This window comes from Ovis aries, chromosome 25, assembly GCF_016772045.2.
Source record: "Ovis aries strain OAR_USU_Benz2616 breed Rambouillet chromosome 25, ARS-UI_Ramb_v3.0, whole genome shotgun sequence".
NCBI classification, from domain to species: Eukaryota; Metazoa; Chordata; class Mammalia; order Artiodactyla; family Bovidae; genus Ovis; species Ovis aries.
This window is the reverse complement of record NC_056078.1, coordinates 35,005,106-35,019,855: the sequence shown is the minus strand read 5'-3', so window position 1 is coordinate 35,019,855 and position 14,750 is coordinate 35,005,106. Positions and strand designations below refer to the sequence as shown.

Genomic DNA, 14,750 nt, shown 5'->3' with positions numbered 1-14,750 from the left:
TACTATATTCCAATAAAAAAAAATTTTTTTTAAAGGAGGGGGACTTTCCATGTCTGACACAGGATGCAGCATGCTTGGGGCTGGTGCATGGGGATGACCCAGAAAGATGTTATGGGGAGGGAGGTGGGAGGGGGGTTCATGTTTGGGAATGCATGTAAGAATTAAAGATTTTAAAATTTAAAAAATAAAAAACTAAAAAAAAATAAAATAAAATAAAATAAATAGGTAAAAAAAAAAAAAAAAAAGGAGGGGGACTTTCCCGGCAGCCCAGTGATTCAGTGGTTAAGACTCCATGCTTCCAATCCAGGAGAGGGGCGGGGTCCCTCAGGTTCAGTCCCTGGTATGGGAACTGGGATCCCACCAGTTGCCTGGTAAGGCCGATATTTCTTTAAATGTAAAAAATAGAAAAAGAAAAAGTTACACAAGTGCAAGCAGGAAATAGGACAGGAGGGGATGTCTGAGAGGGAGAAAAGGCCAGGGCATAAACAGCAGAATCTAAGAAGAAGGATCCTAATGTAATACCAGCAAAATCATTATATGTGCGTGTCCTCCACCCTCCCCAAACCCCCACCGAAGAGGATGCTGGTTTTGCCTCACCCCATCTCCCACTCATCTCCCCTGCCCCTGCCGTCTAAGGGGACACCTGTCTTGGCCAACTAGGTTTCATGATTTATGACACAGTGTCAGGACAGGGAACAGCCTCAATCTGCTCTGAAAATGGCTGAGCTTCACCTCCAAAAAATAAAGAGGGAAAGGACAGAGGAACGAGAGAGGGGCAGGAGCAAGGCACTACGCTGGCTGACTTTTGACCGGCGATCTGGTGAGGGTCTGAAGATCCCTGGAGTGAGATGAACAGGGGCACTACTCCCATGCTTTCTGATATTCTCCCACAAAAGCCCAGATTTTACTTGTTTTTGTGTCTGTATTGTGGCTCCTGGATGTACACAGAAATTCTGTTTCCTTGGAGCCATACTAACAGGAAGCCCAGTGAGGGTTGGACAGCATATGCCCCATAACAGCACCACCACAGTCTGCAGAGCAAGATTTGTTCTTGTTTAGTCGCTAAGTCATGCTCAGCTGTTTTGTGACCCCATGAACTGCAGCCTGCCAGGCTTCTCTGTCCATGGGATTTCCCAGGCAAGAATACTGGAGTGGGCTGCCATTTCCTTCTTCAGGGGATCTTCCCCACCCAGAGATCAAACTCACGCCTCCTGCAATGGCAGGGAGATCCTTTACCACTCAACCACCAGGGAAGCTCAAAAATTCCATTAAAGCAGAGCAGACTTTGGGCCCACCTTAAACAACTGCAACTTTTTCACCTTTCCACCTGAGTGACAGAAACCTGGCAAATTCTCACGGTCATTGCTGTCTGGTCCACCTAATAGCACTGGCATTTAGAATTCACCACCACTGTCATCATCTCTTATACAATAAACATCAGCTGTCCCCTTATGCAGTCATTGCATTTCCTCTGCACCAACAAAAACGGACGATGAGCCCAGGACTTCCTGGCAAACCCCAGAATGAGCTCCTATTTTTCCTGCCCTAAAATGAATCCCTGTACTCACGCACGGTAGTGAACACTGCAGATTTTTTAAATGATTGCATAAGAAAGACAGGGTTTCCCTGGAGGCTCAGACAGTAAAGAATCCTCCTGCAATGCAGGAGACCTGGGTTCAATCCCTGAGTTGAGAAGATCCCCTGGAGGAGGGCATGGCAACCCACTCCGGTATTCTTGCCTGGAGAATCCCCATGGACAGAGGAGCCTGGTGGGCTACAGTCCATGGGGTTGGAAAGAGTCAGACACGACCGAGCAACTAACACACAAGACAGGGGGTGAGGTTCCACTGAACAGCTCAGAGGCATGATCAGTGGGGCTGTTCTCCAAATCCCTTCCTCCCCACAGGCAGAGCGCCTCTAACCAGCTTTGCCACCCTGTATCCACCCTTCAGCATTTTCCGCTTCTCAGGAACCTCAGAGTCCCTTTCTCTTTATGAAACAACCATCCTGCCACCAGCCTTTTCCTTCACACTTGCATTCCCCCGTAAATAATTATGCTTGGGGAGAAAAAATCCTCTGGTTTCTAAGACTCATTGTCCTCAGAAGGCAAGAGGAGGTTATACATGACAGCAAGGACAATTCATTCATTCTTGTCCCTCTGTTTCCAAGTAGAGAATCTGATTCCCCAGAATGTAAATGCTAGGGGGAGATGCTCCAAGAGGCCACCTGGCCAGAAGCCTTGCTCCTGCCCCTGCAGCTCTCTCCCATCAACCCTGTGTCTGCCCCCAGTAGAGCCAGGCAAGCATGTGCTGGCACCGCAGTGCTGAGGGCAGTGAGGCCACAGGGACCTGTGCCACAGGGCAGCCACAGGAAAAAGGCTGATGCACGGCTTCTGGTGCCTGGGTCTGCCATTCCATCCGCCTGGTCCCCGGATCCCCCACCCCACGCAAGGGGTCTCCCTGTGGCTGTCACTTCTCCCCTGCTGATAGCTACACCCAGACAGCCTGGAGCCAGACTGCAACAGTCCATGCAGCTCTATGTTCTGGGCCTGAAGGACAAATTATTTGTCTCCTTAAAAAAAAAAAAAAAAAAGCACAAGAGGAAGAAGATTTCTAACTATGTCTCTAAATCCAGTAAACATAAAAGAAACTCTGATCTCATAAAAATCAAGAATTCCTGCACGACAGGAAACATGATCGTAAAAGTCAAAAGACAAATGACAGGTTGAGGGGGGGAAATGTTTTATCACAAAGAAGAGAATCTTTTCCCCTATATTTTAGGAGTTCCTAAAAATAGATCAGCCCTGAATATTCATTGGAAGGGCTGTTACTGAGGCTGAAACTCCAATATTTTGGCCACCTGATGTGGGGAGCTGATTCATTGGAAGTGATCCTAATGCTGGGAAAGATAGAAGGCAAAAGAAGAAGGGAATGGCAGACGATGAGATGGTTAGACAGCATCACTGACTCGGTGGACATGAATTTGAGCAAACTCAGGAGATAGTGGAGGACGGAGGAACATGGTGTGCCATAGTCCATGGGGCTGCAAAGAGTTGGACACGACTTAGCAACTGAATAACAATAAACAAAAAAATAGATGACAAAAAGACCAATAATACAATGAAGAGGCAGGAAAGGAAGAGACAGGTATGGAAATAGCAAAAACCCTTAAACATATACAAAATACTTCACCTCATGAAATGCAGATTTAAACTTTCACTGAGATATTATTTCTCACACACACACAAAAAAAACACACACAAAAATCTGACAACATACTTCTGGCAAGGCTAAAGAATGTGAGTGCTGACTGGCACCATCTCTGTGGAGGACAAATTGGCCTTAGCTATCAGTACTATACATGCATGTAGCCCTTAATCCAGTGGTCCCACTTTGGGGAATCTCTGTTGTAGATAGTAGTTGCCTGAGTATAAAATTAACGTCTACAAGGTTACTTACTAAGGGCATTGTTGGCAATAACCAAAGGTCTCAAACAACACCACGACCCACCTGCCAGGCACAGCCAGGGGTGAAAGCGGCCCCAGGCCTGGGAGGTGGTGGTAGAGTCTCGCCTCCTGGTCGTGGCTCTGGCCGAGCTCTCGGAACCTGGAGCTGAGTCCGGCAACAGTGCCCTTCTGGATGGCGCGGAGCGAGTGACGCTGGTACTCATCCCGGGCACGCTGGGCTCGGCGGCTCCTCTCCTCGTCAGCCGCCTTGGATCGACGCACTGGAAAGGAAGTGAGAGCACGTTCACCACCGTACCCACTTCCCAAGCTTTCTTCCTTTTAAAGTCAAGTATTTCCAGGGACTTCCCTGGTGGTCCCGTGGTTAAGAATCTGCCTTCCAGTGCAGGAGATGGGAGTCCGATCCCCAGTCAGGGAACTAAGATCCCTCCTGCCATGGGGCAACTAAGCCCACACCCCAGCTAGAGAAAAAGTCTGCATACCACAGTGAAGATTCAGTGGAGCCAAAATTTTAAAAAATAAATCAACAAAAATATAAATAAAATCAGGTGTGTCTGATACCAGAGCCCCTGCTATTTCCTACAAAAAGCCACAAGAGCCCTTAAGATCATCCCTCCTCACGTTACTCATGTGGAAACTGAGTGCCAAAGAAGCTGGGTCAGTGGGCAAGCCTGGCAGGGACCCATACTCCCCGCTACCAGAGGAGGAGTCCCGGCTCCGGCTCCCTTTCTCTTTGGTTCCCTGAGGCCTTGAAGCTGGCGGGTGAGTGTGCTGGAGGCAGGGAAGAGGTGCTTCAGTGACTCTGTAGCCACAGAGCTGCCGTGTCTGCCGTGACGCCCCCTCACCAGCATGTCTTTTTGTGTCTCTCGAGGCAGGTTGGACATCTGCAAGTTTCTGCTTCTAAAACTCAAAAGGAAGTCCTGGAGCCGGGAAAGTGCACAGAGCGAGGAAGACCTCTGAAGCACGGTCTCAAATTAAAACCGATTATTTTGTGGTCTGACTGCATCAAATCAGGCCCCATCTGCCCCTACAATCCAGGCCTTTTGTAGAGAACTCTTGAAGCTGGCAGTGTCCTCATTGCACAGGTCCAGGGATTGCCTTGGCCCAAGCCTTAAGAAAAATCTTACCCAAAGTCCAAGTCTGATCCAAAGTTCATCCAACACCTGTGGGGCACGCAACTGCAACCTACCAATGCCAGGGACCTGGGTTCTTTTGGCACTTGCAGGATACAAGGTAAATGGTCCTCATCCTTAAAGAAAGAGCTTCTCCTCTTCAAGCGGTCAAAGTCCATTCTCAAAACACACCATCTCCCAGATCTGAGGAAGGCAGTGGGAAGTCTGTCCCTCAGAAAGTATTTATAGAAGTGGAGGTCACCTAGACTGAGAGTGCCAGGGTGGCGGGAGGGGGATTTTCTTTGGTCTATTCATTGCTGCATTCCAGTGCCTGGCATACATATGCATCCGTCAGCAGGTGATACATATGCTTGAATGGCTGCACCCCATTAAGTATTTAACCCTGCCAGGCTCTGAGCTGAATATAGAGATAGCAAAGACGAGACACTCAGAGCGTAGCTGGGAGAATAAGACAAATAAATATCTGTAGCATAAGGAGAATAGGAACCCAACAAGTCTTGTCGTAGTTTAGGGGCTGCAGCACTCAGGTTCTGTGAGGGGGTCAGGAGACTGAGCACCCCACTGGGCCTGGAAAGGTCAACAGGAGCTTTTCCAGGGAAGGAAGAGGGAGGAATCCAGAAGAGGCAGGGGGCAGGGTCGGTGGGGGAGAAAAAACCTAATTTCAGTTCCTGGTACTAAGAACACCACAATACCTGCCACCACAGTTTCCCAGCGTGGGCTTTCCAGTCACAAGACTACAGACAGAACACAGAAGCGTCTGCCCCACCAGGAGGGCTTCCCTGGTGGCTTAGTGGTAAAGAATCCACCTGCCAACACAGGAGACCCGGGTTCTATCCTGGGTCGGGAAGATCCCCTGGAGAAGGAAATGGCAACCCACTCCAGTATTCTTGTCTGGGAAATCCCATGGACAGAGGAGCCTGGTGGGCCACAGTCCATAGGTCACAAAAGAGTCAGACATGACTTGGAGATTAAACAACAAAATCTCTTCAGGGGCCAGTGACCTTTGAGAGTTGACAGCCTTGAGAGACAGCCCCAGTCAGTGATAGAGGGACGTCACATGCAAAGTAGGAAGACAGGCTTTGGGAACTCAGCTAGGGGAGGGCACAGGCTGTGGGTCACACGGGGACTAAATCCAGCCTCCCAAAGTCCAGCCCTGCTTTTGCCATTGTCTTCCTCAGAAGCCTTAAGTGGCTCCCAGTATGTGCAGGACAAAAGGCAAATCCCTCGGCCCTTAAGAAATATCCCTTCCACCCACTTTCTTTTCCAGCCCAGTGGGCCTCTGAGCTTCTCCCTGCCCTTTGTTCAAGTGCCACCAAGCTCTCCACCGTTCTGCAAACTCCCCTCTCTGTGCAGCTGTGTCTACCAACTCAAACCAGCTGTGACGCACGTGCAGCCAGATCAGCTCAGAAATGCCAGGCAGCAGTACAGAGGGTACTCAGAGGTGACGACATGGCCGAGGCTGCAAGCAGGAAGCCAGCCCTGCCGCCCAGCCTCGATTATGGAGAGAGACTGATATGAAGTCAGGGTCAATGGCAGCTCCAGGAGGGCTTCTTGGGTCTTTTTCTCTTCTTGTGTTTCTTTCTTTTTTTTTTTTTTTTTTTGACACATAATTGATGTACATAAATAAGCTTAACATGTTCTATGTGCTGATGTTGAGATACTTAATATATTGCAAAATGATGATCACCCTAGCATTAGCTAACTCATTCATCAGTCACATAGTTACCTTTTCTTTTTTGTGGCAAGAACATTTAAGATCTAGTCTCTTGGCAACTTGAGCTTCCCTGGTGGCTCAGATGGTAAGGAACCTGCCTGCAATGTGGGAGACCCGGGTTGGATCCCTGGGTTGGGAAGATCCCCTGGAGAAGGGAATGGCTACCCACTCCAGTATTCTGGCCTGGAGAATTCCATGGACAGAAGAGCATGCTGAGCTACAGTCCATGGGATTCCGAAGAGTCAGACACCACCGAGTGACTCACTTTTTCACTTTCATTCTAGGCAACTTAGAAGTATATAACACATTATTGTTGACTACAGTCTCTAAGCTGTGCATTCGATCCCCAGAATTTATTCATCTTCTAATTTTGTACCCTTTGATCAACCTCTAACTCCTCACCCCGCCACCCATGCCCCCAGGCCCTGGAAACCACCATTTCACTCTGTTTCTATGGGTTTGACATTTTTAGATTTCACATATAGGTGAAATTGTGTAGTATTTTCCTGTCTTTTGTTCACTTAGCATAATCCCTAAAGGTCCGTGTGTGTGTGTGTGTGTGTGTGTGTGTGTGTGTGTGTGTGTGTGTGTGTGTGTGTGTTGTGTGTGTGTGTGTGTGTGTGTGTGTGTGTGTGTGTGTGTGTGTGTGTGTGTGTGTGTGTGTGTGTGTGTGTGTGTGTGTGTGTGTGTGTGTGTGTGTGTGTGTGTGTGTGTGTGTGTGTGTGTTGTGTGTGTGTGTGTGTGTGTGTGTGTGTGTGTGTGTGTGTGTGTGTGTGTGTGTGTGTTTGTGTGTGTGTGTGTGTGTGTGTGTGTGTGTGTGTGTGTGTGTGTGTGTGTGTGTGTGTGTGTGTGTGTGTGTGTGTGTGTGTGTGTGTGTTGTGTGTGTGTGTGTGTGTGTGTGTGTGTGTGTGTGTGTGTGTTGTGTGTGTGTGGTGTGTGTGTGTTGTGTGTGTGTTGTGTGTGTTGTGTGTTGTGTGTGTGTTGTGTGTGTTGTGTGTGTGTTGTGTGTGTTGTGTGTGTGTTGTGTGTGTGGTGTGTGTGTGTGTGTGTGTGTGTGTGTGTGTGTGTGTGTGGTCTTCATTCATCCGTTGACATATGCCTTATGTTGTTTCTGTAGCTAGGCTACTGTAACTGCTGCAGTAAACATGAGAGTCCAGATACCGCTTTAATAGCCTGATCTTATTTCCTTCTAATATATATCCAGAAGGGAGATTGCTGGGTCATACGGTAGCTTTATTTTTAATTTTTTTGAGGAACCTCCATAGCATTTGCCATAGTGGCTGCATCAATTTATACTCTCACCAACAGTGCCCAGGATCCCTTTTCTCCAACCTTCATCAACACTCTATGCCAGCTTTCTTTGGAAAATCCCTGAATGCCTCCAGGCCTCAGTGTTTACCTCTGTCAAAATAAGAATGATGTGAGTGTCCGCCTCATTGAGTTATTATAAAGATTAAATGAGACATATAAAACACTATAAACGATGAAGTGCTTTGGAAAAGCAATGTCTTACTAAATCCGGCCTCTGACCTTGATCTTTTCTTCAAATTTCTCAAAGCCTAATTCTGGAGCCAAGCTGCCTGGGTTCAGATCTCAACTTCATTTACCAGCTGTGTAACAGTGGACAAGTTAGTTAATCACCCTGGGCCTCCATTTTGTCAAAAGTAAAACGGACATAATAATGGTCCCTACCTCATAAAGTTGTCATGAAGTTACTATGAAACTAATATAAATCACTTACAACTGTGCCGGGTACATTTTGAGCACCATGGTGTTAGCTAAAGCTTTTATTTTCATCGGAAGTGAAAAAGGTGAAAGTTCTCCGCTCTCAGTCATGTCTTTGCGACTTTTGCCGTCCCATGGACGGTAGCCTATCCGTCTCCTCGTTCCATGGAATTCTCCAGGCAAGAATACTGGAGTGGGTGGCGTTAGCACTGTCAAGATGCAAACATAAGCAGTTCTCAGTCAGTCCAGGAGGGGGCACCCTTGACGCTCAGTGGCATGGATTCTGGGTCTGTTTACAAGCAGCTTGTGGGACCTTAGTTCTCCAGCCAGGGCAGTGAAAGCACCGCGTCCTAACCACTGGACCGCCAGGGAACTCCCAGCTTACCCTAAAGTTTGAAATCATCAAAGGTTGCTTCTGTTCCTTCTCTGAATCTGGGATAGATTCAAAGTGTAATCATGGGAATCTGCCACGGAAACTCTCAGCCAGAACTCAAAGCTTTTTTCTTCTATCCCAGTAAAAACCACCACAAGCACCTTTGGCCTTGAGGCAGCAAGTATCAGACTGTCTTATACTCCAGAGGACCCCACTGCAGAGGTGGGGCCCCAACCAAGTCAACTTCGCTTTCTCCTACGGGCCGAGTTCCAGTCCAGGACGACTTCCCAGGGGCCTGCTCAGTAGGCACAGCAAGGGCCTGCACTGCACGCAGAACAAAAGGGGATCAGAGCCATTCCCACTTCTAAGGTTGCTTCCAAGGTCTCCTCTCTCCATCTGGTAAAGGGGAGAATGAACTTCGTCTCTCAGAAATAATGTAAAGACAGCTGAACAACAGGAAAACACTGAAGACCAGAAGAAAAGCTGAATTCATAGACTGAAAAATGGACCAACCACAGAGATACCTCTTCACACCTATCCGTATAGCTATTGTTTTTAAATTAAAAGAAACATGATAATAACAAGTGCTGGCAAGGATATGGAGAAATTGGAACCCTTATGCAATGTTGGTGGGACTGTGAAATGGTGCAGCTGCTGTGGAAAACAGTACAACAATTCCATAAAAAAACTAAACGCACAATTACACATGGTCCCGCAATGCCAACTCTAGACATATACCCAAAAGAATTGAAAGCAGGAATTCAAATAAATATTTGTACACCCATGTTCATAACGGCATGATTCACAATAGCCAAAACATGGAAATAACACAAATGCCCATCAATGGATAGGCAGATAAACAAAACACAGTATATACATAAAAGGAATATTATTCAGTCTTAAAAAGGGAGAAAATTCTGACACAAACTACAACATGGTTGAAACTTAAAGATGTTAATGCTAAGTGAATAAGCCAGACACAAAAGGAAAAGTGTTGTATGATTTCACTTATACTCCACGTATTGCACTTAGAGTAGCTAAATTCATAGAGTAGAAAGTGGTGGCCACCAGGGACTAGAGGCAGGGTGAAATGAGGGGTTATTGTTTCATGGGCCAGAGTTTCAATGTTGGAAGAAAGCAAATTTCTGGAGGTGGGCAGTGGTGATGGTGGCAAAGCACCAAGAGTGTGCTCAGTGTCACTAAACTGTACACTTACAAGCAGTTAAAATGGTCAATCTGAAGCTGTGTCAGTTCAGTTCAGTCACTCAGTCGTGTCTGACTCTTTGCAACCCCATGGACTTCAGCACGCCAGGCCTCCCTGTCCTTCACCAACTCCCAGAGCCTTTTGTCAAACTCACGTCCATCACGTAGGTGATGCCATCCAATCATTTCATCCTCTGCCGTCCCCTTCTTCTCCTGCCTTCAATTTTTCCCAGCACCAGAGTCTTTTCCAGTGAATCGGTTCTTCGCATCAGGTGGCCAAAGTATTGGAGTTTCAGCTTCAGCGTCAGTCCTTCCAATGAATAATCAGGACTGATTTCCTTTAGGATTGACAGGTTGGATCTCCTTGCAGTCCAAGGGACTCTCAAGAGTCTTTTCCAACACCACAGTTCAAAACCACAATGCCTTTGTTGGGGTTTTTTACCGTTTTACTGGCCACACCATGTGGCCTGTAGGATGCAGGATCTTAGTTCCCCATCAGGGGTCAAACCCGTGCCCCCTACATTGGGAGCTCAGAGTCTTACCCACTGGACCACCAGGGAAGGCCCCTACCACAATATAAAATTAAAAAAAAAAAAGCCATTCTGTAACATTCTGGCTTAGAGAGCACTGGGCTTAGAATGAACAGGCCAGAGCACAGCAGATGTTGCCATTAGCTAGAAATGTACCCAGCTGTGTGTGTCCCCAGCCATCCCTTAGTTCTCTCACCTGCAGATCAGAGGGAAAGGCCCCTTCCAGCTTTGCCCTCCTATCACAAGGATGCACCCACACCTGCCCGGCCTGGGGCCACCTCCCAGAACTGAGACACCACTTTCCAGGACTGCCGGCCTGCAACCCTCATGTTCAAAAGGCACCAAGACCCCCAGTCTTAGGAGTCCAGCCTCACTCTTGTTGGACCTGGGAGTTTCAGCTGCCCCAGGCCGGGAGGGAAGCTGAGCATTCTGCTTGGCTCTGCTCCTGACTCTCTGTCTAGTCCATGACAAGTTTTCACCTTCCTAGGTCTTAGTTTTCCCTCCGTGGAAAATAGAGGCCACCCGCTCTTTCAGGCCATGTGTGTGTTTACTAATCATTTAGTCGTGTCCGACTCTTTGCAACCCCATGGACCGTAGCCCGCCAGGCTCCACTGTCCATGGGCTTCTCCAGACAGGAATACTGGAGTGGGTTGCTGTGACCTTCTCCAGGGGATCATCCCAATCCAGGGATCGAACTGCCAGGCTGCTCTGGAATCACGTCCGAACCTCTGCTCAAGACTCCTGCTCAGTTCTCCCACGCTGAAGAGAAATGGCAGGAGCTGAGTTTCCTCTTGGCAGCATATCTGTGAGCAGTTACACAGCTCCAGAAACGTGGCCAGGCTAGTCACTGCAAGAGGCAGGATTTTTAACACTTTAAGTAACACATTCGGGCACAAAAAACACATTCATTTTGCACACGTGTATAGTGCCTCCCTTGTGCCAGCTCGACGTTGTGCAGGCAGGAGCTGTGCATTGCACAACTCCAGGGGACACAGTCACCTGTGATCGCCATCAGTATGTACAGATGTTGTGACAGTTTCCTGGTAGATGGCAGTGCAGCAACTTGAAAAGCGGGCACCTTTTCCTAATTTTTCACAAGGTCACCCTATCGGCTGGCAGCCTGGCTGCTGCTGCTGCTAGGGGATGTAAAAACAGCAACGAGCAAGACACAGTGCCCATCCTCGGAGAGTTCGCTGCCTTGAAGGGGGAATACAACAGCTAATGGTGCATGGAGCTGTGCGATATGAACAGGGTGCTGGGGAGCCAGAAAGAGGGGGTATACCTTATCCAGGCAGAGAAATCCTCTGGAGGACATCTAAGTTGATGCCCGGTGGACTCAAGGGATTCAAACAAGAGAGGCCAAGGAGGGGCTGTTCTAGCGGAGGGAGCTCAGGGGCAGAGGCCCAGAGGCAAAAAGGAGTTGGAGCATTTCTCACAGAATGGCTGGAAGGAAGCCCTTGTGGGGAGGGGGCAAGAGATAAAAATGCAGAAACAGAAAAGGCCATTTAAGAAACCCAAAAACACTGGCTAATCAATTTCAGTACTTTACCAAAGAGTGATGAAAGCTACTGAAAGGCTTTAAGAAGGAAAGCAGGATACTGTTGGAACTTTTCAAAGATTGACTTAGCTACATTGTTGGGAATGAACTTGACAGGAAGAAGAATGAACCTTTGCAAAACAGAAAGCTAGACAAAGAGAAGTAGGGTCAAAGTTAAGACATGGTCAGGATGAGGAGGAGAAGGGGTGTAAATTCCAAGAATACTGAGGAGGTTGAATCTTTATAACTTGGTAGGTTTGGGAATTAGTAGTGAGCAGAAAAGAGACCAGGATGACAGCCAAGTTTCCACCTTCGACAGCCAGGTGAAGAAGCAGGTGGGGAAGAGGAGCATTGGGTTTTGAGCAAGTGGAGGTAGAGGTGCCTATGGGATTCAGGGGGGAAGGTCCAGGGAGCATGAGGTCTTAGAAGATCACCAGTTGCCACTCATCATGAAACCTATTTCTAGAGAACTTAACTACTGTTCTCCCTACTTCTGCCCAGACAGAAAAGACTCAGTGCTGAATAGAATTCAGATGAGCCACTCAGAGCCTGCAGAGAAACCAAATGCTTCAAAGCATTATCAATTTGTACTAAGCCCTTGGGTAAATAGCATAATGTCTCTGAAAATTAGTGAATAATCCTACATACAGGAAAAGGCACCAATAAATATTCAGGTTGTGTATGTATGTAGATGTGTTTAAATTCGGCTCCATCTTCTGCTTCATGGGAACCTTAGGCAACTTGAATTATCTTGTCTTTACTTTATTTCCTCATCTGTAAAATGAGGGCCTCACAGGGTTGCTTTGAGACATCAATGAGAGTGTACATAGATGGGGCTTGGACAGTTCCTGCCACATGGCAAGAGTTCATTAAATATTATTGTGTTTGCTGTGACACAATAATATTTGTGTCACAAATAGGGGGACTGGAATACAACCTTTAGAAAGGGTCCAGTCTCATTAAGGCACAGAGGGGTGGAGGTGGGGAAGTCGTGGAAGATGGGGGGCACTGCATAGAGTCAGGAGCCCTTGTCAAAAAACGGGGAAATGAAGCTTTGTGAGAAGGGGATGTTTCCTGACCCCAAAGAAAGAGAAACATGTGGTCCAGATGTTGGAGGATATACATTCAAGCCTCTGGTAGCCTGGGGAACAGCCATCACCTGGGGAAGAATGGGTTTGTCACCAAGGCGATGAACCCTGATGAGCCTCAGGGAAATCCAGTGAGGTCCACCCACAGCTAAACAAGACCTCTCTGTCTACGGCTCTCTCTACCTGGACTCAGAGACTTCTGAGGTCAGCTGTCAACCATCCTTGTTTGGCTTACAATCCTGATGGCTGCCAACAGTGACCCCCCCCCACCACGTCTGGCCATCAGGGGCAACATCAGGGATTCCTTAAGACTAGAGTGCTCCCCAGGGATTTTTGAGCAACCAAGAGGAGAGAGAACCCTAGGCAGGACGTGAATCGGGCATGTGGGGGGCTCGGGTTGGCATTATTCTGAGCTGTAAAATCAAAAATAGATGCACCTGGAGTTTGGGGAGCAGTTGCCCAAGGAGCAACTCTACAGTTTCCCATTCCATCAGTGGAGAGAAAAAAAAACTTCTGTGTTATTCTTCAGCTGTCCTTCAAACCCCAAATTCTCTGCCCCATCCCATCTCCAGACCATATCCCCTTTCCACAAGGCCCCGAGCTTTACCTGGGTCAAGTACACAGCAGTTTAGAATCACGCACTTTCTTTCTCTGGCTGCACCGGAGCTTAGTTGCAGCACATGGAGTTATTGATCTTCATTGTAATATGCAAGATCTTTAGTTGTGGCAATGCAAATTCTAAGCTGCAGCCTGTGGGATCGAGTTCCCTGATCGAACCCGGGCCCCCTGCACTGGAAGCTTAAAGTCTTAGCCATTGAATCACTGGGGAGTCCGCTAGAATCACTGTGTTTAAACCCAGACTCCAGAGCACATGCCCTTCTATGAGGGAAGAGAACAGAACCAAGACAACTGGACTCAGTAGACTTGAGAACACATTTTCGCAGTCAGCTCTGACCACAACCCCACAAAGGGTTGACACGAGGATGTAGATTGTGGGTTTAGGGCCACAACTGGGATCATTAAAGCTCAAAGAGGAAGGGGAGGGGTTAACTGTAACACTGTCCCAATTTTTACAAGTGATACCATTAGCCAAGTCAGACTGGCTCATCTCAAAATCTCTGGGCGACTAGATGTTACCTAACTCACAGTCCTACAAATTCCTGCTGAGAAATTATTAAGCGAATTTCTGCCTGATATATTCAGAGCTTCTTAGAAGTCAGAGCCTGCTCTGCTGTTTGAACTGAATAACTAACTCTGTATTCAAGTGATACTAAAGGGAACAATTCCCTCTTTTTTTCCTAACTTGGAGAATTTAATTTAGGTGTTTTATCAAAAACTGCTGCTCCCAGTAGATTAATGGCCCACTATAGCTTTCATATTAAGTTAATTGAGTGCAGAATGGCTTTGCTGGATTTGAATGACAGCTTCAGAGTTAAGCTCATCATTCTTTAAGAAAGCATAAAATGAGGGAACCGAAATCATGGGCCTGAATTATCACATCTTTTCTCTGTTTAGGGTAGGTTTTTCCATTTTCTGGTGCCACACAGGCCATCAATTAGCAAACAGACAGCACTTGCACCAAATGATTTCCATCCTCTATCCCCAGCTAAACACTAGCCCAGCCCGTAACTTCCCATCTCAGGGTGTAGGTACAAAAAAAAGGAACGCCCCGTGAGTGACAGCCCTTCACAGCTTAGAGAGCACCTGGGTTCCTCTCTCTCATTTCACCCTCCCAACAAGCCTCAACTCTCCAGGATCACCCTCCCTTTTACAAATGAAGAGACTGAGCACAGAGCAGAACGAGAACTTGCTTGACATCATGCACTAGGAAGCAGGAGAGCTAGGACTGGGCTCCCAGCCCAGTGCTCCGTCCCCGGAACACAGCGGGCTCGTGTGACTCCACTCTGTGATTGTTCACTTCTTTTTTCACTATAAACTTTTGTCCTGCCTTCTTTTTCCACCTCCCTCTCCATGCATTCCAAAT

The 14,750-nt window shown here is 47.5% G+C and overlaps 1 protein-coding gene across 2 annotated transcripts in view; it reads right to left on the bottom strand.

Moving 5' to 3' along the window:
- Positions 1-14,750, bottom strand: part of SH2D4B (SH2 domain containing 4B) — an 82,220-nt gene that overhangs the window by 23,444 nt on the left and 44,026 nt on the right. For both annotated transcript variants that reach the window (XM_027962301.3, XM_042240921.2), the window contains exon 5: positions 3,510-3,726. In XM_027962301.3, coding sequence (XP_027818102.2) covers positions 3,510-3,726 — 217 coding nt within the window. The remainder of the gene's footprint in view (positions 1-3,509; positions 3,727-14,750) is intronic.